General features: G+C 42.0%; 1 protein-coding gene and 1 long non-coding RNA gene across 5 annotated transcripts; both read right to left on the bottom strand.

Annotated features, from left to right (window-relative positions):
- Positions 1-1,131: 1,131 nt before the first annotated feature.
- On the bottom strand, positions 1,132-26,778 carry uckl1b (uridine-cytidine kinase 1-like 1b). 4 transcript variants are annotated; one of them, XM_035381526.1, is made up of 16 exons: positions 21,418-21,544; positions 20,926-21,284; positions 18,008-18,198; positions 16,793-16,899; positions 15,043-15,213; positions 14,181-14,252; positions 13,827-14,016; positions 12,787-12,848; positions 9,498-9,517; positions 8,126-8,224; positions 7,267-7,360; positions 6,612-6,674; positions 5,997-6,119; positions 4,711-4,818; positions 4,271-4,427; positions 1,132-3,306 (listed from the first exon to the last, which is right to left on the bottom strand). In XM_035381526.1, exons 2-16 carry the CDS (start codon positions 20,991-20,993, stop codon positions 3,227-3,229), a joined length of 1,605 nt encoding a protein of 534 aa, XP_035237417.1. In that variant the 5' UTR covers positions 20,994-21,284; positions 21,418-21,544; the 3' UTR covers positions 1,132-3,226. The 4 variants fall into 4 exon arrangements, with proteins under 4 accessions (XP_035237417.1, XP_035237416.1, XP_035237415.1 ...); XM_035381525.1 differs by lacking the exons at positions 9,498-9,517; positions 20,926-21,284; positions 21,418-21,544 and adding exons at positions 10,623-10,639; positions 26,680-26,778; XM_035381524.1 differs by lacking the exons at positions 20,926-21,284; positions 21,418-21,544 and adding an exon at positions 26,680-26,778.
- On the bottom strand, positions 25,048-26,673 carry LOC118207690. Its single transcript, XR_004761438.1, has 2 exons — positions 25,418-26,673; positions 25,048-25,180 (listed from the first exon to the last, which is right to left on the bottom strand). It is a non-coding gene; the product is annotated as an uncharacterized LOC118207690 (long non-coding RNA).
- Positions 26,779-27,001: the final 223 nt, after the last annotated feature.

Raw genomic sequence — 27,001 nt, 5'->3', positions numbered from 1 at the left:
CTAGTCAAGTGAGCTAATAATGGAAATTGATCAAAGCCGTCGAGGTTAGTTTCCATGTGATGAGAGGAACCACAATATCCTTCCTGTATATTTTCAATGTGAATGAAAAAAATATACTTTTTCTTTGACGTAACAGTAACGATTCAGTAACAGAAGGTTCACAGAGATAAACTTGTGTTGGCTTACTTTTAAAAAAGAAATGTGAAATATACAGGCAAAGTATATAGGTGCCATACAGGTTAGCCTGCACAGGATTCAATGAAAAAAGGGTCGATACACCATTTTTTTTGTGAAGACGTTATTGTTTTTGGGATTATTGGATCTCTGTTAATAAACCAAAGCTGCCCATTGTTGACATTAGACCAAAACTTACGGTATTGACTCCTGTGAATGATTAAAACTGTCATACACATATATAGATTACTTTAAATAAAGACACAAAACAAAATCAGAAAAGCAAGATTAACATTTAGTATACTGACCTCTGCCACTGCTTTTCTGTGATATGCTTTAAGAAATTGCTTGACAAGATACCAACATGCAACATACCCGAGAAATTGTTTAAACAACATATCTGTCAGTAGAGCATGACAGATGGGCATATCAGTACATAAGCATGCCTACGTAAAGTAATACAAGTGTGTATGCAGCACAACACAGGACTGAAAATAAATACAATGTTCTATCGAACATGATTTACTTTGTATTCTACTGAAACAGATTTCAGATTCTCACATTATAAAACAATCTCTTCAGTGTGCTGTGTGAGTCATGCATATGGTTGTTTTATTACATTTGCGTTGCTCTACACGCTGGAGTAACGTAACATGGTATAATTTTACATTTATCTGATCATAAAGCTTCGGACATCTTCATGAATGAACAGTGCACATGCACTGCTGAAGTCCCATAGCATTAGTTCCACACTCACGTGAGCCACACTTGTTCATGCCTTACCATACTCTCTCCGCTGTGTATAAGAGGTCTTTGCTGCAGGAAATACTAACCTGCTGTTACTCAGAATGAAACTGACAATGGAAAATATAAAAGATAACTGAGAAACACAGAACGGACCGGCGCACAACTTCAGAGGAAACGTACTCAAAAATGACACAATGATAAAAGGCTATATTAAAATGAAGGCAATTCAACAAGCATTTAATACATTATTGCACTTTTAATGACTTTTTCTAATGACATGCACCAGACAGCAAAGATAAATGCAGTAAGAAGTAAATGCCTGATTTCAAACTCTGAAAGTGAGATGCCAATTTACACTTCACTTTCACTGAATATTTTCCACCAGGAACTTGAGTGCTGGGCTTCTTAAATGTACTGTACTCTGTATGAGGAGTGCTTGGAAAAAAAACTCAGTAGTACTGAAATGACATTCTTTTTTTAGTAATAGTGATTATAACTCTCTTCACTGAAAAGCAATATACACTCAAAGTACACTGACAGACTTACTGAACTGAACAGATTAAAATCCATACTTGGTCTTTCTTTCTCTTTAAAATACTTATCGCTGCATTTTTTGGTACAGAGTAAACTAATTTTCAGTGAGGAAGAAATGTGGATAAATCCCTGCCACTGCAAAGGGAATTACACAGAAAAACTGTTCCAATGCAAGTTTCTGCATATTTTTAAATGACAGTATACCAAAGGGTTAAAAATGATCACATTTACATTCCAAAACAATAGTTACAAGATCGATAAATACAGCAAAATTACACTATAATACGACGCTTTGGATCATAATGAAGCATAAAAAAATAAACTGGACATTTGTCTCATCTGTTTGTTCAAATGCGGACCACAATCAACGCTCGACTTTCCAGTAGTCATAGGCGCACACACCATATATGGTAAAAGAAGTAGAGGAGTCTAGTTACAGTACGGTCTGGCTGGATCTCTTTGTGACGCCAAACAAAGAACAACACAATGCAGTCACTTTACGCGCCATATCCAAGCAAGGCAGGTTTCTATAAGCATTTCAATGCACTTGGAATAGGCCATTAACATTGACCAGACCCCTAAACATTTCTGATAAAGGTAGACATGTATGCCTACCTGAAGCAGTCTGTATTTGTCCCTAAAATCTAGGGAGCCATTTGCACAGTTCTGATATAATAGAGCCAACGCAATGCACGAATGAATGAAAATCAGGATTTAACACTCTTGCAGAGAAGAAGCTGTGAAACGCAGGGTGTGACAGACACCATATTTGCTTTGAGGTAGCAAGCTTAGATCCTCACAACATACAAATAAATATACTGCACCTATCAACACACTGTGATCAGTTTTCCAGTTACAGCACGAGGAGCACTGGAAGGGTGTGGAGACAGACACGTCTGCTTCTCTTCCCTCTTACGTTAAAAAAATCTTCGTTCTTTTCTGCAAAAACTTGTCGTGAATATTTTCACATTCCCACAAATACCCCTAATATTCAATTAACTGACAGCTGAAATGGAGACATGAGTATGCAACTGTCGCATATGTGTACTGTACCTTAGACTCACCGGAAAAATGGGGGCTAACTTATCGCTGATCATCGTGCAAGTCTGAGGTTTGGTCAGCAGGGTTTAGCAAAAGAAGGTGAAACAAAAGGGTTAACACCCTACACCCACACACTTTCCAGTGAGGTGGTCCTTGAAAGAAAGTTCTTTCTATGCGCAGAGAAACAAACACAATGGCAGTTTTTTTTTTCTTTCATGGCAGTCACTGCCAAAAAACAAAGAGAAACTGCTTAACTTTGGAAGCAAAAACACAGTGTGAATGTGTTGTATAAATACATTAAAAATTGTTGAACGTTGAAAGTTGAACATTCAGTAGTCTTGTCTTCTGATATAGCGTGCTCAGGCTCTCTTGAGCAGGCTGATGGCTTGATGTAGGCTGAGCATCTTTCTTTTCAGAAGCTTCTCATGACCCAGAGGAGTTTATCTTGATCTTTAAAAAGAATCCTTTTATATCAAACCATCAACATTATAAAAATACACAGCCTTGTATTACAGCTCTTCACCACAATCTTTGAAGCAACAAGGAGACCAAAAATAAAATATAAAAATATGTCACATGTACATTTGTCACCAGTCATTTTCCTTTTAAAAACCATTTACATCGTCAGTCTAAGAGAGGAACTGCAGTCAGTGGTACGGTCCTCCACACGGTCCTGCTGACTGGAGTGAGTTTAGCTGCCCGGGCACCAGACCAGCAGGTCACCACCCAGTCAGTAACTGGGCTCATCCATCTCCTCATCGCTCCAGTCTGGGGGAGCATCCGTGCCAAAGTACCGGTCCCCGAAATTTCCTTCAATTAGAGACAGAATCAGAATGCATTACAAAAGGGGTACAGTACAGTATGTATGGAGTCATAATCACACAGTCACACACACAGACACGCACGCACGCACGCACGCACGCACGCAATGCTTTATTTCATCCAGCCCTAACAGCAGAAAAGGCTTCCGACAGCAATTCCAGTTTATAGCCGAAATAAATGTAAACGTCAGTCACCAAAATAATACACATCAGGCCATGTGCTGAATCTAATGTGACAGTACGCTATGCGCATACAGTATTCTCTAAGAGCCCTCACACACACAGCTGAGCCACTGGCTCACATAGCTGACAGCTACATGTGCAGCACGTTACGGCTGGATATTTCACTGAATGTAACTGGATCCAGGGTACAAATGTATGTGTCCCACCTGGGATCTAAACCCGCAACGCACTGGCATTTCCAATGGTCCGACCACAGCTACTCCTCTAACGCAGCATGTAACATGTCCATTGCGTACTGAGCTGCTTTGTGTGCCATTACCGTGTTGCTCCATACACCCTTTTGCTGTTCTATAGTTTTATAGCAGAGTGGAGTGAATGCATATCGCAAAGGTCGCGGCCCACTTACAGTGGCTGAACAGACTTTGGAAAGTAGAAGAAAAACAGCAAACACTGTAAGGTGTAAAGGCAGACTGCTTTGAAATGCACTGCCTCAGCTATTCATTATGTATTTCAAAAGAAGAGCTGATGAATGCTTGGATTTGTCAGTCCAACAGTGAGGACGTGTCCTCTATCAGTCTATAGAAATATTTTGATGCAAATTAATTTTTATGAAATATTCCCACTTTATGTAACTTAGCTAACATATAGCTGAATTACCATGAACTGTATATTATTACTAAAAGTGCACATGTAAATGGAGATCTTTAATATGTTTTGATGCGTGGCATGAGTTTTACAGTACTATGCAGTCCCCCCCTCCTCAGGCTCACCTATGCCAGGGATGATGTGGAAGAGGTCGTTGACCTTCTTGTCCACGGCGGTGGTGATGATTTTGACCTGGGGGAAGGCATAGGCCACCGAATGCACGCCCATCTCAGCCATGAGCAGAGACACCAGCAGGATCTTATCTTCCTGCACGTCGTGGTCCTGCACAGAGAGACTGAAACTCAGAGAGGCCTGCGTGTGAACCAACCAACCAGCCTGTATCACTCACTCAGCATTCTGCTTCACCTGAGGACTGCCACAGACATATATGAGCAAACATACCCAACGTCAAGGTAAGCGTCATTATCCCAAAAGGTAAGCTTCACGTCCGTTTGAATCACTCCTTAACCCCTATAGCACTTCAGTTACAGCTCAATGTAAAGATGCAGGAATACTAGACGTGCATGTTGTGTAGCTGGGTGTAGTTAAGGAGCCGGTGACCCACCAGTAAGACGCGGACGGCCATCATGGCCGCAGCGCCAGTGGACACGGTGCAGTCCATCAGGATCACATGGTCCTCGCTAATGTCTTTGGGCAGGCGGAGATAGTGCAGCTGTGGGTTAGGGGACAGTGAATGAGACACACATGCAGTCAGGCACAAGACTCCCAGTAACCTCACTTTGCTTTATTTGCACTCAATATTTCTCTGTTAGAGATGACTTGGGAGAGTCTAGCGTTGTTGCTCAATGTGTCTTCACCCTTACAAAAAATGAGTACACTGCAATATAGTATTAATACGTTGACTTTTCTGAAAATACGGTGATAAAATAACTGCACAGCAGTGTATTTTTTTAAATAATGTACTGAAATAATGTAAGCTCAGCAATATATTTTGAAGTGTTGCAATATCCTGATATATTTTATTTCAGAATATTTTCATTATATTCCATTTCTGTAAGGGGATCCGAGAAATTATGCTAATCTGTTGACAACCGTACAAGTGAAAGTAAATCCCACCACAGGTGTACAAATTAACTAGAGAGGAAATTTCAACAAGAGCCTGTATTAACAAGCTCCCAACCAGGGATAGCAAATTTGAAAAATGATTATACAGTGCACTGTTGACAGAGGTGGCCTGCGCTGTTATTTAGACATATAGATTGAAACAGAAGTGCATAGATCAAAAGAATTCCAGTAGCTACTTCCATAAAAGATCAATACTCAATGTTTTTTGATAAGGGCAAATCTGAAGAATGAGATGTTTCAGCAGGCTGCTCTATCTGTAAAATGATGTCAATCTGTTGGCAACCTTTAAGGTAACTGAATGCTTCGCTCATCTTGGAGAATATGACAGCAAGGGTTGCCAATAGACTGGGACTCCAGCACACTGGCTTCGGATAAGTCTGACATTAGGAGTCAGACTTCCAGGGCCAGTTTTGCAGACACAGATTAAGCAAAGTCTTCGATTAAATTCGATTTTGAATGAAGATTCTCCATACAAAACTATTTAGTCCAGAACTAAGCTTAATCAGTGTCTGTGAAACTGGCCCCCAGTGTTTTTCTTCCTTTCTTTGGGGAGCCAGAGCGTCAACATATCACGTGTTGCATCCAGCCGTTAGGAATGAGCAATTATCATCAGAATCTGCAGAGGATTCTTTCTCGCTGTCAGACTGAATGTGCATGGCTAGTGTTTGCATTTCTCCCCGCATGTCATCCACAACACTAGCTGCATATAATCCTGTTTATTTGCTCATATTGGCGGTTCTCGTGGCAGATTGAGGGGCCCGGTACCTCGGGTTCCCCTGTGTCCTGGTTGGTCTGGATGAGAATCTTGCCGATCCGGACGTCCTTGCACACAGCCCTGAGGGCCGGCTCCATGGTCTCGCCCGCGCGCAGAATGGACACGCCCGTGATCTGGAGGGGATGGCAGTCAGTACAGCTGCAAATGTGCTGAATGCATGCGCACACACAAGCACGCACATGCACAAGCACACACACACACACACACGTGCATGCACACAAGCACACACACACGTGCATGCACACATACACACATGCGCACAGGCATACACATGCACACACGCGTACAGACATACACAAGCACACACATGCACAAGCACACACACATACACACAACCTAAAACAACACTATAGTATACATACTGTACTGTACGCAAACACAAACCACCCCCAATGCCACTCCAATATACACACAAAAAACGATTTTATTTATGTCCTCAGCAGATAATGCGTATGTGTATCTGCGCGCACACACAGACAGGCAGGCAGACATGTTTTACACTGCCACTCTCATACAGTTATAAATAAAGGTTTTTTTCCTCTGTAAAGCTTTGCATTTTGCGAGTCCCCATCGTGCTCCAGTTCTCACACAGGCCAGCAGCTCACCCTCTTCCCATGGAAGGTTCTCCCCTCGTAGTCCTCTCCCTGTGGGGTCTGCACAGTGTGGACCTGCAGAGGGAGGCGCGGGCGGGAGACGTCATTTCATACACCACTACCCTCCATCAGAGTGAACAGAGGAGGCCAGACACTCTTTCACAGCATGAACTAACACTTTACAGCAGTCATTTCAAACACATTCAGTTCCTATGAAAAATATTTTCATAGTATAATTCTAATATTTTACCAGGGTCATTTTATTTACATTCAATTCCTATGAAAAGCTCTTTCACGGTATAATCAAACATTTTACCACAGTAATTTCTTCCCCCATTTAAAGAATCTGAAACGGTTTCATAATATAATCTGATCTCGTAAACCTTTTATCTCACCAAGTCATTTTTATGCATATTCACTTCCTGCTTTGGATTTTACTGTAGAGTAGCCCCCTCCATCTACCAGGGAAAAACTTACAAGCGAGAAATATGGGGCAGGCACCGTGACAGAAGAAAACAACCATGCAGGCCCATTTATAGGCAACGGCGCTTTTAGCACTTCCGCCACAGAGTTTTGGCGGCAAACCTGGTCGGCCGTTGCCTTTTTTTCGGTCAGATTGTGAACTTTCCACGGCCGGCAGATTCCGGGGGCGTTCCCGCGCACCCACCTGAGAGGGCAGGAAGGACAGCGCGCGCTCGATCAGCAAGCGCATCAGCCTCTTCGAGTAGAAGATGAACTCGTCGCGGCTGGTCTCTTTGTTCCTGCGTCGCCGGCGGAAGGCAAAGACAGCTGGTCAGAAAACAGCCTCCAAAACAGTTCACAATATGTGCTGTACTGGCACACAACTCAGGCTCAATATGGTGGCTGCTCAAGTTCATATGAAGAACAGGAAGAAAAAAACTGCTATGAGATATGAGAGCTAATGAGGAATTGGCCCACATGTAATCACAGCCGCGTCACCACCGTACAACTCCCATATAACCATGCAGAGAAGTGAAGTGTGTGGAGGCATGTGAAGAGGCAGACAGAAACATGGGCCTCCAGTTCTGACAGTGTAAAGCATTCCAGAGCAAACCATAACAGACTGAAAGTACAGAAATAAAAAAGTGACATAACTGATTTATGTTTGCTGTCAAATTCACTTGATCAGTCTGTCCACTGCAGTGAAAGGCAGTTTGCTGTATCCAATTGCTAAAGCGCACTGGTTTAAATGCCTTGCTATAGGAGGAATGTTTGTTGTGTGGTTTATTAAGTACCATTTTAGAGAATGTGCCGGAAGTTTTATTACGGTTAACCAAGTTTATGACTGTTAGTTACTTGTTGACAGAAAAGACTGAATATTTGTTCTACAGAAGGAGAGTATGTTGTAGCAATGCTTTCTGAAGTTAATGCCAATCATTTCCACTGTCCCAAAGACAAAACATGCAGGTTACAATATAGTGCTATCTTGTATGTTTGGACAGTAAGCACAGACATAGTGAAGTGTGGTATGTAAGAGAGAAGGAGGAACAGAGAGAGTGTCTGACCTGATGATGGTGTGCATACCCCTGACCTGGGGTGTGCTGTCCAGGACACTGAGAGTCTGAGGCAGAGGCTGGGCCTGGTGGGCCGAGGCCAGAGCCGCCCTGTAACCATAGCAACCAGAGAGCGGTGGCTAATCAGAGCACAGAGCGATGACTCACAAACACGCATGCACAAATATGCCCAAATGCACCCAAACACAGACATACAGATGCACGCACAGAGACGCACAGACACACACACACACACACACACAGACACAGACACACACACAGACGCACACACAGGCACACACACACAAACACAGTTCTTGTAGTCACACACATTTTATAACACACAACACAAAATTAAACTTTGTTCACAAGACTGAGGCAAGACATGTTAAATTAATCAGAGAAATGTTAATTTGTATTAGCAGACAACAGCAACAAAAACAAAAGAATAAGTAAATAAAGATTTAGGAGCAAGAGGTTAGTCAACAGAGGTGCTGTGTGTACAAAGTTTGTTTGCCTGGTGTAAGCAGAAGTGGGACTGCATTTATGTTATGATACACATAACATGTATATGATTCTTCAAAGAACAACAATTACAAGTCCAAAAATGCTATTCACATTTATTTGGTCAAGTCATATAAAATACATCTTTTTTAAGAATCTTTTTCAACACTGCTACAGCCAAAAATTAAGTCAAGTTAAGTCATCTCAACAAGTATTTTAGTCTTATATTTAGACTTTAAATCTTATATTACTTTTTTACTAAATGAGACAAAAATATTGCCAATGAGGTGAGACAATTTGATTCATTTCCAAATGAACTCCAAACCTAAACTTAAAACTTAAAACAAGCTCATATGTGAGTCTTAAAATTTAATTTTCTAAATCAAAATTTTAAGACTCAATACTAGACTCAAATACTTGTTAAGACAGACAGCAATGAAATGTATTTGTTGTTAATTGTTTTGTTTTTTATATTTGAAATATCCAAATTATTTGAAATAAGAACACTTTCAATAAAAGAAATTCAAAGAAATTTACATCAGTAAACAGGATCAATCATCTTTGAAGACCACAATCCCACTTCCTAGTGATTCAGCAGAAGGGGGCAAAGCTGTGACAGGTACTGGCTTGTCCTCTGTGCCACATTTTACCACATGTGCCAAAAGACCAGAGGGGTAAAGAACCAGGCTAACGTTTGGGTCAGAGGTCTGCTAGAGAGGACAGAGGATAACCAGAGCTGGTAGCTGTGCAGTCTTGAAGCTGAACCAATTTGCACTCAAACCACACTCTAAAACCATGAAATAGCTTGGCAATTTTAGAAACTGAAAAATCTCTATGAGACACTTAAATAATAAAAACAATCATATGCAAATATCCTCACATATCCCAGCGTAGTTTCCTCTATGGAGAGAAGGGGAGGATTGGTGGAAACGCCAGAACAAACCACGCAAATAAAGACAGGAAAAAACAGAACAAATAAAAAACAAACAAACAAAAATAAAAACAAACACAAACACATCAGAAAACACAAGAATGAAATGATCACGTTGGTCTGAGATTGTGACAGCTCAAACAGTTGCTCACATTCACCGTGAAGCATTGACATGCTGCCCAGCTAGGCCTGGGCAAAAGGAGACAACTTTAGCAACGACAGACAAAAGTAAGGGAACGTTTCTGACGGCCGAACGCTGGACCCCCCTGTTCTGAAAGCCCGGTCTATTGTTGGTGGGAATATTTACGAGGTCGAATGCTCACTGCCTGCTGGAGCTGCCAGTCACTGTGCGTCTACAGCAGAGAGCTGTAGCTCTAGGCCCGGCTCGGCTGCATCCTGTGTCTAAAGAACGCACGCGCCAGCTTCCTCTCTCACCTCTATTGTGGCCGACTCAGACAACGGAAAAAAACTCAGCCCTGTTTCAGTGTGTCAAATGAAGATACTGGAAAATGTACAGTGCCTGAGCCCAGGGCGGGGGTTAGAAAGTGGAGGCACGGCTGAGTATTTTTAGACACAGAATGCAGGAGGGCGAAGGACATAATGGGGGGGGGAGGGGGGGGGGGGCTACACCATTCATCTTTCAACCTGCTGCGCACACCTGTAGCAGCACCTCAGCAACGGGTATACCACATCATTGGGTTTACGCAATTTAAGCAAGAATGATCACAAATCTGATTCCAATAAGACAAAATACAGTACACAAATATGAATCAGATTGTTAGGGCTCTTAAATCTTTTGCCTGCGGGGAGCCCCAGCTTGACAGTGAAAACACAAAGGTTGCCAAGCTGGGGCCAAATCTGTTCCATGGGTACTGTGCGCTACAATGGGACTTCAGTGGAAAGGATGCTGGGAGATCCTCATTATTCAACTGAAGGCCCAGTGGAATCTTTGGGTGGGTGGTGCTCTTCTGAGAGTCTTACATTAAAGCAGGCAGCTGGATGAGGAGGTGACCCCCCCCCCCCTCCCCACCCCCCAGGGAGGCGGTGAAGTGGTAAAAGGGCGTGTTACTCTACCTGACGCTGAGCTCACGCTGCGCGGAGGCAGTGAGAGAGAGAGCAGTCCAAGTGAGAGGCAAGGCCAACAACACAGATGCCAAGGAGACACAATAGAAAATGAGCCTTCATTTCCTATTGATTACTGCAAGTTCCAAATGTGAACCAGTCATCAACTGCTAGTTCCCTAAGCTGATTCACTTTTGCCCTTTCTTTCTCATCTCCTTTGAAAAGTGCCAACATCACAGAATTGTGCCTGCTATTAATGCATGAAGATACAAAGGATTTCTAATTACAAACCGAAATTCACACACTGTAAGCATACGTAACTGACTAAATTAATAAGTAATAGGCAATGCGGGCATATTTGCAATACGACATTGAATTCATGACTTTTCCTTTTATCTGATTATATTCAGACAGAATAAACATGGATATGGCTTCATAATGACTACATCAATAATGCCGTAAATATCATCAGAGATTAAAAATTTATGAAATGGAACTGAATAATAAGTACTTCTTCCACCAGAGGGCGCACATTCTGTATGGGCCAGGTGAAGTAGAGATAAGCAATGCCAATAAAACTGAAGCAGGACACATCTGAGAAGTTGGCACAAAGCAAATGTTCTGACACTGCCAGTAGAGGAGACTTAGGGATGGATGATCCACAAACCCGATTCTGGGGTTGAGATCCACTTCACTGCTTACTATAACGAGATCAAATTTAGAGTCTGGGCTAAAGGCGAGGGGAAGGGGTTTTTTGTTTAACAGACTCCCCATTCTGAACTGACGCCGCTCACTCTCCTGGCTCAGCTCCATTGTGCTGAACACTGATCTCCAAACACAGGCTTCCCAACATGCTCAACGGCCACCACACACAATGATTACATTCCATTGTCTTACACAGTACATCACACTGGCAAAACATAATATGGTGGTTCCCAAACTATTTCTATTGGAGTTCACTGCAATGCTCGTCTGTCTGCTAACTGATGTATAAAATGGTTTCTCTACATTTGTTTTACTTTTATTTCACTTCCACAATGTAAGCCTCGAGTGACTAAAATGTGTTTGGATAAATAAGGTATTAACTTAAGTCTAACATAATGCAATTCATACCAAATATATTGTATCCTCTCGAGACATCTTAAGTACTCCAGTTTGGGAACCACTCGCATACTAAAATTCAGGCAAAGCAGCAAAACCCAGTGTTGCATAATGTTATATTTTGAGTGTGTGTGTCATTCTTTTTATATTATTGAAATCATTTAATGTACATAAAACTATGAAAAGCACATGTGAATGTATTACTGCCTACATGGGATATGGTAAATATCTAAAAGCAATTGGAAAATCTAAAAAAAACCTTTTTCTTTAAACAATTCCAATAAAAATAATTTATTCATTAGGCCCTTTTCAAATGATATTGTCTGAAGCCAAAAGAGACAGGAAAACAAATTAAAGTATCTTTCCAAATTGCCTGGCACTCATGAGAATTACCAGTTAATGCCTACGTACTCTGACTATACCCTATAAAAACAGAACAAGTTAAGCTAAGAACTTGCTAAAGATCACACTTTCTGTGACCTGAGCAGGAAATCTAGACTAAATTTGGGCCTTGAAAGCTCTCTGATATTGTTCATCAATGTCTGCAATTCCAATATAATAGTTATAATCCCAGTATAATTACATTCTCCCTTTTTCTTTTAGTAAAGGTTCTGTAAACGTTCCATGTTTTTCTGTAGCACTTTAACCACCTGAGCCCTCTTTTCCCCCTCCCTCCCTACATTCTCAAGGGACAAAGTCCTGTGGCTTCTACTGGCTTTTCAAACGGCAGATCATTTACACCTCAGATACCGGGTGACTTCTCTTTCTCTCCCAATTACGACTTTGAGTAAAGGAACACCTAAGAGCTGACTCATAAAGAACATTCTGAACTGTAGCCCTCATATTTAACAACATTTGCTAGGCACAGTTCATAACAATTTGAAAAGCAAATCCCAGGAATGAGCTGGGTGGGATTTATGCCCTGCTGAGCAGAGGGTCTGCACAGCACTGGTAAACGCTCTGTGTGTGCTGTAGAATGAGAGATGGTGATACACTGGGAGTATGAACACTGCGTTTCCCATCACCCCGTGAGCAAGCAGTTGCAGTGCAGTGCGCGTGCAGTGCTGTGGCTCACCTCCTCCAGCTGGCTGTGGACATGCTGTACGATTAGATCAATGGCCACCATGTTCCCACCTCCTGCAAGACAGCGAGATCATTGGGTGGAGTCAGCACGGGAAAATGGCAGACCTCATCAACCTGGATTCTGATTGGCCCTCTCTCACATCTCAAGTTTTACATTATGGTTTGAATACCATGGAACCCCATCATGTGTGTCAGCAACTACCACTAATTCACACAGGAAAATTCAAATGCATACAGTAAACATGCAAACTCCACCCAACATGGAGTGAGTAGACCACGAATACCCTGAACTCCTCGCTAAATCCACAGTCAGAGGAGTAATATCCGTACTTTGACAAGCGGAAATGTACAGAGCCTCTGGAAGGCAATTTTCTATGGATTAACTACCGTAAATTGAAAAAAAAATGCTGTTGAAATATTTAATTGAATCACAGAACTGAAAATTATGCGATGTAATACAGCTAAATTATGACACGTTCACTTTGGGTTGAATATGGACAATAAGCCAACTGTATTAACTCCGGACTGAAGAAGTAAAGAATCACTGCATGAAAAGGTACATATTAGGTAAGGTACACCTCCACTGCATGAAAGGTACATACAGAAAGGAAACATAGCCTGCCATGGGAACATTATTTAGCCTAAACTGTTAGCTGACCAGATCTGTTGAACGAAGTGAAAAAATAGACTGGCTCGCGAGGCTAGCTGACCAGTAACGTTAGGTGTCAGCTGAAAGTATCACGGAGGTTATTGGCAAGGAAAACCAGACGATCCACTTGCTCTGGATCCAGGGCAGAACATTTTTTGTTGACAGAGAAAGTAACGTTAGCACAGGACATGAACTTTGCGTGCATGAACATGATTCGCCGCATGAAATTAAGCCTGTATATTCATGTTAATTACAAAACACGGGATCCAAAACTAATGTTTGAATGCTCAAATTTAGGTTCGAACTTAGCGTGTGCGTGTGGTGCGTTAAAACGGCAGTGAGGGCGGGGGAGCACAGACCCCGCCCCCAGCGGCGGCGCTCACCGCGGGGCACCACGATGTCCGCCAGCCGCATGGTGGGCTCGATGTACTGCTCGAAGGCGGGCTTCACAAACTTGTTGTACTGCTTGATGACGCCGTCGATGTCGCGCCCGCGCTCCGTGATGTCCCTGCGCAGCCTGCGCACCAGCCGGATGTCCGAGTCCGTGTCCACAAACAGCTTCATGTCCAGGAGCTGAAAGGAAGAGCGCAGGCACGCGGCTCAGCGCGGAAGGGGACCCGCGCTCCGCGCTCCTCCTCTTCCTCGGCGCGGCCTGGCCGCTTAAAGCCGCGTTTCTGCGGTACGGTTCCACTCCGCGAAGAAGGAGCATCGCGACACAGCAGATTTTCCTGCCTTACCTTCAACAGTTCCTTATCTGCGAAAGACATGATTCCTTCAAAGATGATAACACTGGCTCCATACACGGTTTTCTGGAATGAGGAACAAAAGCAGACATTATCAGGGATCTTGTGTAATATAGGCATGCTTTTGTATTGAACATACTGACAGTTTTAATAGCACATATAAATTATACATCCAATCAAAGTCCCCTCCGCAATCTCTATTGCATCTTATCACATGTATTTCTCACTTGATTTGTGTTTAATCTGTGGTAACATTCAATGGAACAATGAAAACACTGCATAAGACAATGTACATAATAAGACATACAAATGACCTTGCACAATCGCCTAGCAACTGAAATGAAGAAATATCCATTGAGAAAATACCCAGGTCCTCTATGTGTTTTTCATATTTCAGAGTGCATGTGTTGGTTATGTATGTATGTATGCATGTACATGCAAGCATGCGACCGTTTCTTTTTATATTATTACTGCAGATGTCTTTGTGCAGTGAATTACATAACGTTAGTTTGTGTGTGTGTGTGTGTGTGTGTGTGTGTGTGAGTGTGAGTGCATGTGAAGCTGCACCTGTTGGTCAGACCTTGTGTGCAGCATGCTTGAGTTTGTGTCTGTCCTCTTATTTTATCATCTTCTTAGCAGATTACTTTATCCAGAGTGATTTACAAAGCTTATGGTTTGTGTGTGCATATGTGTGCATGTGCGATTACATCTGCCAGTTTGCCTGCCTGCTTGCCTGCCTACCTGTCTGACTATGTGTGCGTGTGCGCGCGTGTGTGTGTGTGGGTGGCTGTGTATGTGTGCGTGTGCGTGTGCGTGCATGTGTGTAACTGGTAACTGGGCATAGTCAGGTCCTCACCCACTCCTTCTGCCTGCCGTGGGTGGTGAAATCGTACACTGGTATCTTGACACTCTTGCCCTGCTTGAGCTTCCGCAGGGTGTTGACCAGGAGGGTGAAGTCGAAGGCGTCTGGGTGGTCAAAGTTGTAATCGTTGCTGGCAGCCCGGACCTGCTGTTCTGGGGTCAGAACCTGGGAAAGACATTATGGGTCACAATCACAGCCTGTAGAAATCTGTACTCCCAGAACCCAAATGGATGCAGGGACTAGACAGTGGACTTTCACCCGGCCATATGCGGCTGAAGTTAGCAGGACTAAATTTAGGAGGGATCAGGACACTCTGACCCTTTGGTTGGAGCTGAGAGGCAGGCCTTAAAAATCTCCACCAAGGTATTTGGCTTGTGCCCCTCTCGCCCCCCTCCAATGAACCAATCAAATGGACTTTATAATTAACAGTGTAATAAAAAATCTTGTGGCACCAGATAGGCCTAGAGGGGACTTCAGACTGTGACACTTGTGGAAAATCTCACATTGAGGGGGCCCTGTTGAGAAGCAAAGTGTTGTTATCCCCCAATTCCCGATGGGCAATCGGACAGACAGTAGCTTTTATTGGTCAGGATTAAACTACAAAATGCAGCATGCTTTTAGGGGGGGGGAAAACTGCACCAGCACTTCAGGGGTTAAAACCGCTACAGAGGAATTACTGATGTGATGGAAAGTAATGGTAGACCTTAAAGGGGCGTTAAGCACTGCCTACAATGGGATTCCTCAACCTGCTATAAATTGTTTTTGAATGGTTTTAATATTACTGCTGCTGGACCGTTACGTAATGGCCAGGGCTAAGTGATGGCATTCCATTGGCCTATCCCTGCAGGCTCACACACAGCCTCCTCTCATGGATCACACAGGAATCCCATTATCTCATCCACTGCGAGAAAGAGCTTTGCAACTCATGCTCTGTAAGTACACAGGAAGGGACCGGATTACACGGCTCTGCATTAGAAATACAATTAGATGTAAAAAAACAACACTGGTTGCCACTGAATCTTCTATGGACAATGGGATGAATAACCCAACTAAGCACTATACATTACTATACATTACACACTATACGCTGAGAAATAGTGCTAAGCAATGAGGAACAGCGCTAATCAGTGGAGTACAGTGCTAAACAGTGGAGAACAGCGCCTAGCAGTGGAGAAGAGCACCTAGAAGTGGTGAACAGTGCTAAGCAGTGGAAGACAGGATTAAGCAATGAGGAACAGCACTAAGCAGTGAGGAGAAGCACTAAGCAGTGAGGAGAAGCACTAAGCAGTGAGGAGCAGCACTAATCAATGAGGAACAGCACTACACAGTGAGGAGCAGCACTAATCAATGAGGAACAGCACTAAGCAATGAGGAACAGCACTACGCAGTGAGGAGCAGCACTAATCAATGAGGAACAGCACTAAGCAATGAAGAACAGCACTAATCAATGAGGAACAGCACTAAGCGGTGAGGAACAGCACTATGCAGTAAAGAACAGTACTAAGCAATGAGGAACAGCACTAAGCAATGAGGAGAAGCACTAAGCAATGAGGAACAGCACTACGCAGTGGTAAACAGTGAAGAATCAGCAGTGAGTAGAAACCGTAGTAGCAGCAACAACAGGGCTGAGAAGTTCAAGGTGCTCACCCACACATTGTACATTTACTGTACCCACTGCATACCCTCAAAGAACACATTTATTTAAGTACACCTCATACACACTCACACACACTCACACACACACCTTGTAAAAGGAGTCCATGGACAGGAGCACTACCCAGGGGACATCCAGTGCTTCGATGATCTTCCTGGCCACGGTAGTCTTCCCTGAGGCACTGCCTCCACACAGCCCTGTCAGTCAGGGAATCAACCATACATAAATCCATTAGTCACCTGTTTATGAGCAAATTTAGAAGCCAACAACAAACTGAAACCAGTTTGTAGCCAGTGACTAGGCAGCAGTGACTAAGGCCAGATAATCAACGTAGCTCTGCCTGAGGGCACGCACAGAATGCCGGAGTACAGGTTGGTGCACTCCATCTTAGCAATTAAACTAGCAAGAAAATTTACTGTTTAATGTATTTGCAATCATTTCCACATTCAAATGTGCACATAAGTATTCTGTCCACATATTGCACAGAATACGGCAAGCCAATACTAAAACTCATGTGTCACAACCTTTAAAAGCGCATATTTATTATTATTACAGAAAAAAATCCACACAGTAACCTTAAGAGTAGTCTTAAAAGTGATAGTTAACTTTTTGGGGCTTTTCGTTATCATTTCATTAATAGGGTATATTTTTGATTGGTCAACGTGCAATAAAGGATATTAGATATTACAGCAGATACTAAAAAGGCATATATGATGACCTGCCATCTTTACAATAACATGATTCATTCGAAAGTTTAGAAAGCAAGAAAGCACACTTGTACAGCAATGTCATGCCTCTAGAAGTTGCATGTAGGCCTATAGCCTATATATTAAAAAATAAGGTATAATCTTAGATTTGATTGGAACTATTTCCTGATGCAAGAGCTTATGCTCCTTGAGAACTGAGAAGGCAAGAAGTCCAGGCACAATATATAAACTGATATTTATATCTGTGAATAAAAGCTATAAAACTATTTTGTTCACATGTGCAAAATGTGGAATCATAACATCACTGTAAGCAGCTTTTTGGAGTTACTTTCAATACATTTTCTTGATTTAAACTGCAATACATGAATGCCCCTATACCAGCCATTGTAAAGCTGAGTGGTTTTCAGAAACATCTGGAAGCATGAAAATATCCTTCATTGAACATACCAACTGAAAACTTTGAAATAATATAAAAACAAAACCAGAAAGTGAACCAGTACTTTAAGGTCAGGTCTCTGTGACTTAGGCTTCTAAAATAAAGGAAAAGCTGTTTCATGCAGATAAATGTAGAGAAAATGCAGTTCTTTATATCTCGTACCGATGACGAAAGCCTCTTTAGACTGCGTCCCGTGCTCATTGTACCACGGTGGTCGGCCGGCAGTGTAGATGGTCCTCTTGCTGGTCCGCAGCAGCGGGGGCTCAGACTTGCACTGGCTGGTAGTCCTCTTGCGTGGCGAGACCCCGGTGCTGACCGCGGGGAGAAGCCTGTCCAAACCCTCGCTGCCTCCGCTAAAGGACGGGAAACCAGACAGAGCAGTGACGGTGTCACTTCCTCTCATCTTAACAAACACAGCTACTACAAGGTAGGAAGCTGGTCAGTTGACTTGGACACGTGTGACCAGAAGGCAACAGGTTAATATCCCAGGAGCCCAGGCTGCTATTCTTCGGACCCGACGCTTCTTGACGGTTACCCAATTACTCTCAGTTACTCATTGTCTGGACTCAGTATTTATGCGATTGCAATCTCTTCTCTGCACAACAATCTGTCAGGCTTTCTGTGAGAGGTCTAAAGGGAATGTCACTTTACTTAAACAGTTTCGACTGATTATTGATTGATTAATTGACCTATGTACGGTGTCCTAGCAGCAAACAGTGGTAATGTGTTACATATCAGTTACTGTGGCTATTTCCATCTGCTAAGCACTGAATTAATTACAAAAAGATCATTCTAAAGCACATTTCTAAGTCTCATTAGCAAACTAGCTTTGCATTGATGTTCAAGTCTGTATAAACAGAGCTGATCTAAATATCCGAACACTCTTTAGTGTTACAACTTTTTTGAAATCGCTCAAGTAATGAGAGATACAAGACCAGGTCAACACCTAGTATATGGCTGGACCGGCCGACCAATGGTGTAACTTCATAACTCGGCCGACCAATAGTGTAACTTCATCACTCAGTCACAGACATTCGCGTTTGTAGGGCTGTTGCGGTCCAGCCAAAAATATGAATAACTACAGTCTGAAAGTTGGAGACCAAATGACCAAATCCTTTGCTTCATTCTAAGAATGCCAACACAGAGCAGACTCAATGCTGTAAATATTTAAAGCTTTTCTGCCGAAAGCATAGTAGATTAAAATGAAGGGTTTCCATTTTCCCCTCACCCCATCCTCAGATGAAGCAGTCTACAATGACTATTGAGTCCATATATATGAAATTCCAAAATTTTGCAACACAGACTAAATCAAGCACCTAGGATTTAATACAGCACTGGGGAAACATCAGACAGGACAACCTTTCAGGCCCAGGAACTACAGAAAGCAAGCTGGGTCAACTACGCCTGCTGAAAGACTATCAAGTAAATCGATGCATTAAGGATTTAAACAATGGAAGAAACCAGATTACAACTGTAAAGCTAAATCCTTTGCTGCCTCTGTGTGACATGAAAACACATTAGCCTATTCTAGACACATTTTAAACATTTAACACAAAAAGCTTTAGGGAGGCCCATTGACTTTACGTATCATTTCATTTGTATTCACCTGTCTGCCTGGTGATGTAATCAAATCTCAAAATACAAAATGCCACAGAATGAAACTAAGATCTGAATGTAAGCAATGATAATCCAAAACAATTACAGTGAGTTGTAAGATGAGAGAAGTGACTTATTCAATCTTTAGCTGATCCAAAACATTGACTAAATTGTAGGAAATATTGTACTGACCACTGTGGCACAGCCCCTTTCAAGGCAGGGCATATGGGAGAGACTATTAGAATTCAGATATCGAACTGTATCAGATATCATAAGACAATAAAAACATTCTTGCACAATTGACTGTCTGAAACCCTTGCCATCCTCTAAACAGCACTGACCGAGAAAAGGGGAACAAACTTGAACAGTTTCAACTTTGGTCACAGTTACTTCAACGCCACTTCAGCTCTTCTATCCAAACCAATTTGAACCAGAAGACAGCCAAACCCAACCAAGTCCAAACTGCAGTTTGCCGTCACCCACTGGTAGTCCTTCTCTGAAATCCCAGCAATTAAAACCCAACATGCAAATTGCTGACAAGGAACAAATTGACGTACTGAAACATTCGAGAGATCCAAACTTCCCCCACGGACGAATGCAAAATTCCTGCAATTCCAGGCCGAGTCTGATTTGCCTCGATCTGCGTTTATGCAAAAGTGTACTGTGCAGTCACTGCTGGCGCTCCTCACCTCAGCCAACAACTTAACTAAATTGCTTTATTGGTCTTAAATACCCCTGCTGAAACACCCAACTATCAAAGTTGACTAAAGTGGCTCCGAGGACGACCTCCACTATCTTATCAGCCCAATCCAGCCTCATGCTATTTTATGGCTTGGAAGAAAGTGGACACAGAGGGCAATACACGTTAAACAAGATGAAAGAGACTGGTCTTTCTCTGTTAACGCGGCAGGTAAACCATAATGAGAATTGCTGTGGTTTTTACAGTCACACTCAGCTCCACCAAATTCATGCGCTTCGGTAAATAAATAGTCGTTTTTATTTACATTTTCAAGTGAGCATCTCGTGCAGCTACGTTCTACACCAAACAATTTCAATTCTCCCTGCTCACAGCCGGCTGACTGCCTGACTTACTTATGCACCGGTACAGTTCTGAGGGAATCAACTGGGCTGGCTGGAGCCAGTTGAGACATGCAGCGGAGATAATAATAGTAAACAGTGAACATGTTGACCAGTGAAAGACAGCAGTTTCCCTCCTCAGTGTCAGTTACACAATTGAGTCTGGCTGCGCAAAGGTCCTAGCCCGAGACTTTTGGAAAATCGCACACGCTGCAATTCAATGTATTACAACAACTGAGCCGAGAGAAAGGTCCCGTCAGTCACAGCCCCCTGTACGTGCACATACGATACAGGTTCAAGAAACAACATTCAGATAGTGACCAAAAAACAAACAAAAAAAACAGTTGGACAGCGACACCTGACAGCAGAAACAGCTGACAAATAAACCAATGAAAAAAGACGCTTACCTGCTATCTGAATTGAGAGACCAACAGCCAGATATCCTGGCGCCTGAGTATGCCGGGAGAGTGTTCATGGTTAAGCAGTTAGCGCGCGTCAGTTCCCTCTCGATTCAGTGGTAATGAGATCGGTGTTTTTTTTGTTGTTGTTTTTTACAGTCGGTGCGTTTGACTGCGTGCAGGCGCAGCGGCGGCACTCAGCGCTCCTGCCCCCTGGCACAGCGCGGCGGCGGGCGAGAGATGTAGGGGGAAACTAAACTATGCTTTTAAACATCGCGTCTACATTCTCTTCACTTCAATTACCCAGCTGCCGGTATTGTGGAGGGACACTGGGAAATGAGACTGCTACGCTCTTTCCATCTCCGCTCCTGCCAACAAACGTAAGAGGATAACTTCAGATTATGTTCGTTATGTGTTATTAATAGCAGCAGGTTTGTAAGAGACCTCCCCTCCACGGAAACGCACGCAAACACACTCTCTCTCACTCACTCACTCACTCACACTTGTTCTGCCAGTTTTGGAGCGGACCAGTCATCTGTCTCTGACACTCAGTGTTGCAACAGTTCACCAGAGGAGAAGGGAGACAGCAGAGACAAACTCAGCTGCTCCTGGGGAAATGGCGCACTGACAACACTGCTCCCTGTGTGCTCTGCAACGCCAGAAAAACAAACAGGGCTGGAGGTGTGCCTTCAGGCAGCTGGGCGGGGCAGCAGTGGGGGCAAGAGTGAGGGAGGGAGGGAGGGAGTGAGGGTGCTCCCATGTGGAGAGGTGCCGTTTCTGCGCGTGCGGCAGGGATGTCTGGGGACGCCAGCCTGACACTCACCGCCCAAGCTCCCCTAGCCAGCTCAGGATGTGAGAATAAACAGTGTGATGAAACCCAACTCTCCACTTCCCTGCAGGGAGGGGCGGGGCACCCGTTCTCCCCTACACCCTCAAAACAACACCTTCAGGGACAGCCCTGAGGTGGGTGAGCAGTTGTCACAGGAGTAGGCTAGCGACCTGTGGTACATGACCTAGCAGCTGTCGAGGCAGAGACCGTTTCCCTCACAAACCTCAGCAAAAAGCCAGACCAGCTGGAATTGTTCTCCTGGTACAATACCAGGCCAGTCAGTGCCACAAACGCTCTATGAATTAATCTGGAAAAGCTGTGAAAGAGCAGCAATGTAGCCGGTTTCTTCTCTCTCTCTCTCTCTATCCCTTCTTCCGTTTTTCTTTAACTTCATGTAACTCTAATTTACTGTTGCTCTGTGAGGATGTTGTGCATGGGAAAAAAGATAAAGCCAAAAAAAAATAGATAACCTGGTTAGGCCAGTTATCTATGAGCCAATGAAGGTCCATCACAGATGATAACAGAAGTGCAAATTCACAGGAAAGGGTATGACATAGAACTTTGAGTATATTAATACTCTTGCTTAGCCTGAATGTGTAAGGGGGAGTTTTTTCTGAATTTCTGTGTTCACAAATACTCTTTCACCACTGCATCTTTTATATGCAACTTAAAAAATTTGAGTAACAAGTTTAACAACTTGTTTTTTGTGTAACAAGTTTTTTTTTTTTTTTTGGGCTTGGTCTGCAGTTTTATATGGAATGTTTTTGGACAGTTCATCCCTAAGCCATGCCCAGTATGAAAAGATACCAACATAGTCTACATGTTTTTGAGAATGTCTCATTTGGCATATATTGCTAAACTCTGTACTTTCATCTATAGTACCTCAATGGAGATGGAATAGATTATATCACCTACGATTTGGTGACTTTATTAATTGATAAATCATAACCTCAAATTTCAGCAAATACCAAAAATCATATATGTTTTCAACACACAAATCAATACACGCTACCTCATATTGGCTAGGTCACATTTTTCTATGTGATTCAAGATGCCTATGAGGTGACTCAATGCCTCGCCTACTTTGGATCAACCATGAGAACATTTACATGGCAGCTGTAATTGGTAGTAGATGTTATGAGCATTAAAAAAGATATATTCAAAAGGGGCCCTATTAAAATTCATTAATTTATTCATTTTTGGTTTAAGGCAAAGTTCAATGTGTTTTTTCAGCATGTATTTCATACCTGCTTATCTGCGATATTGGGAGGCTTATTTGCACGCACTGGAAAATGTAAATTTGCCCAGGTTAAGCACACTCCCACAGGAGGACAAAGAAACTGGCATGGAATTCAACTTACAATGCATTTACAAGCATCTCCAATAACTATAAAAACAGACAATACTATAATTATGAAAAACTATTAAAATAAAAAATGAAGAGCTTTCTGCAAATTTGGAGAACTGTAATGCTTAATGGAGTCTCTGCCATGTTTAAAAATACTCTATTGTTTTATTGCCCTTATTTTGTTTTTATCTGACCATCATGGTGAGTGCTTTCTTCTGGCTCTCTCATGAAAGCTTATATTGAAGCTGTAAGCTACCTTAGGTGTTTATCTTCCTCCTTTTTACATTTTGAATGCATTAAGGGGTGAAATGATCTTCAAATTATTGTCATATGGACTTTAATCTAGAACTGAGTGGTTTCTTTGTAGAAGCAGTAGGCAGCAGGCTGCGACATCAACATAATCAGAACTCAAGCAACAAGTAGCCTATCACAATTCAAGAAATCGGATATCAATCATTCAGCAAAATTGAGAAACTTCCAAAACACACCACGGTTCTAAGTAAACTTAAGTAAAGCAAGTACATTCTTCCCTTGCCAACAAGAAGAGATTAATTTACACTACAATCACTTTTAAAAAAATGCTTATCCACAGAGCAACATACACAAGAGAAGAACATCAGTGTTAGCCTCAGGAAAACAAAAATGTCATATCACCAAGAAGGCACAGAAGGCCCATTTATAATCAGTAAGGGTAATGTCAATCTAACAACAAATCGTCTTGTGACAAAAGAAAGTACCACTTGACAGATACAGTAACCAATTTTTTTACACAGATAAAACACAAAGTACATAAAACATTGTTCTGGAACACATAGGTGTAGATTCGATCATTTTTCCTTTACCATGAATTACAAATAAATGAAAGTGTTTCTCATATTTTTAAATATATTACGTTAAGTGTTTTTATTGGGGAATTGTATACACAATAGATTACTACATATTTGTATGTCAGTACATGTTCTGTAGGCCTAGCTCCTTATTTTAAAGAAGGTAGACTACAGGTCAGGTTCAGGCAGTGTACCATTTCAAAAGTACTGCTTTAGCATGGGCATAGTCAAAATCTAAACAATACCCATCCCTAGTCATAAAATGATATTATGAGGAGTTCTGATGTGAAATGATAGAGAATGCATTTCAGAAATATACATGAGGTTCCCCACACAGAATACACAATTATTTGTGAGCAAGCAAGCTAGCTTCCTCAGAAAACAAAGATGGCGGCCACAAAGTTGTGTAAAAATGTGTTCTATTGGCTGTAATAGCATCACATGTGCACTTCCTTATATGTCCAGTTTGCTTGTGTATCCAAGTATCCTGTAATTGGCTCCTTTCATCAGGCAGCTATGATCAGATGTTGTCATTGGCAGATGTAGCCAAATGTTCATTGGGGAGAATTATTAATTGTGGGGCTAGAGTAATTGTGATGAGGAAATAGGCAGGAAAAATAAGAAGAAAACACTAAACAACCTAAGTTTGGGGCTTTATTTCATGGATGTTTGAAGTATCTGAATTCTGTGTGTTTACATGAGGTCTGAAGATAAAGAAGTTAACGTTCTTAAGGGCTCTGCTTATTTCTGTAGGAAACCCTGAAAAGTGCCTAACTCTCGGTGCTGTGTAGGTATACGGCATGCCCCAGCAAGCTGTAACTTTGTGGATGGCATACCTGCCATCCCTATCAATGATGTTAAATGTGAATTCAAGTGCATAAACACAGTCCGTGGTGTTCAATTTCTCTAACCTATTTCCATCTCTGTCTTAATGGAGTCCATCAAATTGTTTTGGCGCAGGTTGAATGAAAATGATCTGTAAAAAAGTTCTGCAATATTTTGACTGATATGGATCAGTCAAAACATCATCTTCTAACTCAAACAGACCATTTTAAATGCCTTTTCCTTGCGAACACCAGAAAAAAGTGTCTTCAACTGACCAAAATGACGACCCAAACAACAAAGTATTCCAGGAACTAGAGCTTTAGTTATGTAATTCTGAGTGGTACAGAGGGCAAGCATAACAGCTGGGCGCTTTAAATATTCCCAGTTTCCCAAAATAGTACTTCAGAACCAGTTAGCTCAACTCTGTGCACAATCCTAAAAAAAAAAAAAAAAATCCAGATAGAATTTAACAATTGTCAACCTACAAATCTATTTTCTTAATTTACCCACTTGCCCAATCTAAATGATCCAAGAAAGCAACCAAAGCTCAGTTAAAATCAACTTGAAAACTGTAAGTCCAAAATGATATTTTGGATTTCCGTTAATTTTATTCTATGAAATCAGGAATTCTAAACATTTTGTAAAACGGCCGATATAGTATGGTGCAATTACTTTCGGTTTACAGGCGCGTAGTAGAAAACATTTTTAAGTACTGTCATAATGAAGTCCTGAAGTGTCGCTTCATTTAAGCTCGCAACACCCTCTTGTGGCACGCCGGGAGACAGTTCAGACCTTCCTAAAATGGCGAGTAGGTCTACCGGGTGAAAAAACGCAAAATAAAACTTCCGTAACGTGGGCTATCCAGTACAAACATTTAATAACAACTGAAGAGCACCAACACCTTTTCTACAAGCATAATTTAAATCAGTGATGCCAATAACAAATTCGTCGGCAAAATTCTTGGTTATTTTCCATCTCTGTGTAACTGTATAACGTTAGGCCTATGTAGTCATAACAGCAAAAGTGTAATACAATATTAAGTGTGATGGAGATATTAGGGGGGAAATTGGACATTAGGTTATTATTGTATTGTATAATTATCAACATTAGTTAGGCCAACACATGGGGGACGTCACTCTTTACCAGAATAACAATTTCCCGGAATTGGAAAAAATGAACAAAATGAAAGGGTTAAACAACAACAAAAATATTGAGAAACTTAACAACAACAACAACAACAATAATAATAATAATAATAATAGCAAACGTGATCCAATTCCTACTCCGCGCGTGCCACGTTCAGAAAACGACTTTAAAACTATCCCACGTGAGAAGTACTTCATTGTGAGACCGCGTGCTGGTGTATTAAAAAAGAATATTCTTAAACCACATCAGCCAAACAGTGGACAATAAAAAGTTGTGGTAAGATTATATTAAAATAAGAAGGTTACACATTTTAAAAATGCAAGTTGATATTTTTAGAATGTTACGCTATGGCAGTATCGGTTGACGCAGTGAACTCATGTACTGGAACATGGATACTGTAGTTTATCTTGTTGCTTCATTTTAATAACAATATGCCGAAAATGTACCCACGGGTCGTCAAGTTTGGCAAAAATATCACTGCGAGTACACAAAGCAAAGACTAAGAACACAGGGTGCGTAATGCCCACATATATAATCTATATTCAGCCATGAAATCCACAATTCAAACCACGAGATCACGCTTACACAGCGACTTCCTGGCTTCCATAGTTCTGCTGTACAACGCGTGCTTCAGTGTACCATGAATACCCGTTGCACGACAGGTCGGTAGGTTTGCTTTCAAATGCGCTTCACCTACAACTAAAAAAATGCCACCAGCTTATTCTCATTTACTGTGTCATTAACATTTAATCGATAATATATTCTGTTGCGAGTGCAGTCCAGTTTACCTGTCAGACCGTGAGGAAGCTTTCTCCTCGCACTCCATCTCTTGGACCCTGCTTTCTCTGCACAGGGCAGACATTGTTACTCTTTTTTTTGACAATCAGCTGTTCTGAAGGGTTTATAGTGATGCATGCTGGGAGATATAGTTCAGTCATCTCATCGCGAGATATTGTCTTTCACATAACCAAAGATCTTACAGACATCATGTCCCAGGATGCACGGAGCACTTTATTTTTCGAGTTGAAAGTGACATTCATCAATATATACGGTATGCGTACTCATTCAGGAAAGCTGTCTGTCTCTGAACGCCGAGTTTTTTTTTTCTTT

The sequence above is a fragment of the Anguilla anguilla genome, chromosome 11, assembly GCF_013347855.1.
Source record: "Anguilla anguilla isolate fAngAng1 chromosome 11, fAngAng1.pri, whole genome shotgun sequence".
In the NCBI taxonomy this organism is placed as follows: Eukaryota; Metazoa; Chordata; class Actinopteri; order Anguilliformes; family Anguillidae; genus Anguilla; species Anguilla anguilla.
Note: the sequence above shows the minus strand (reverse complement) of the source record. Positions and strands in the feature narration are given on the sequence as shown.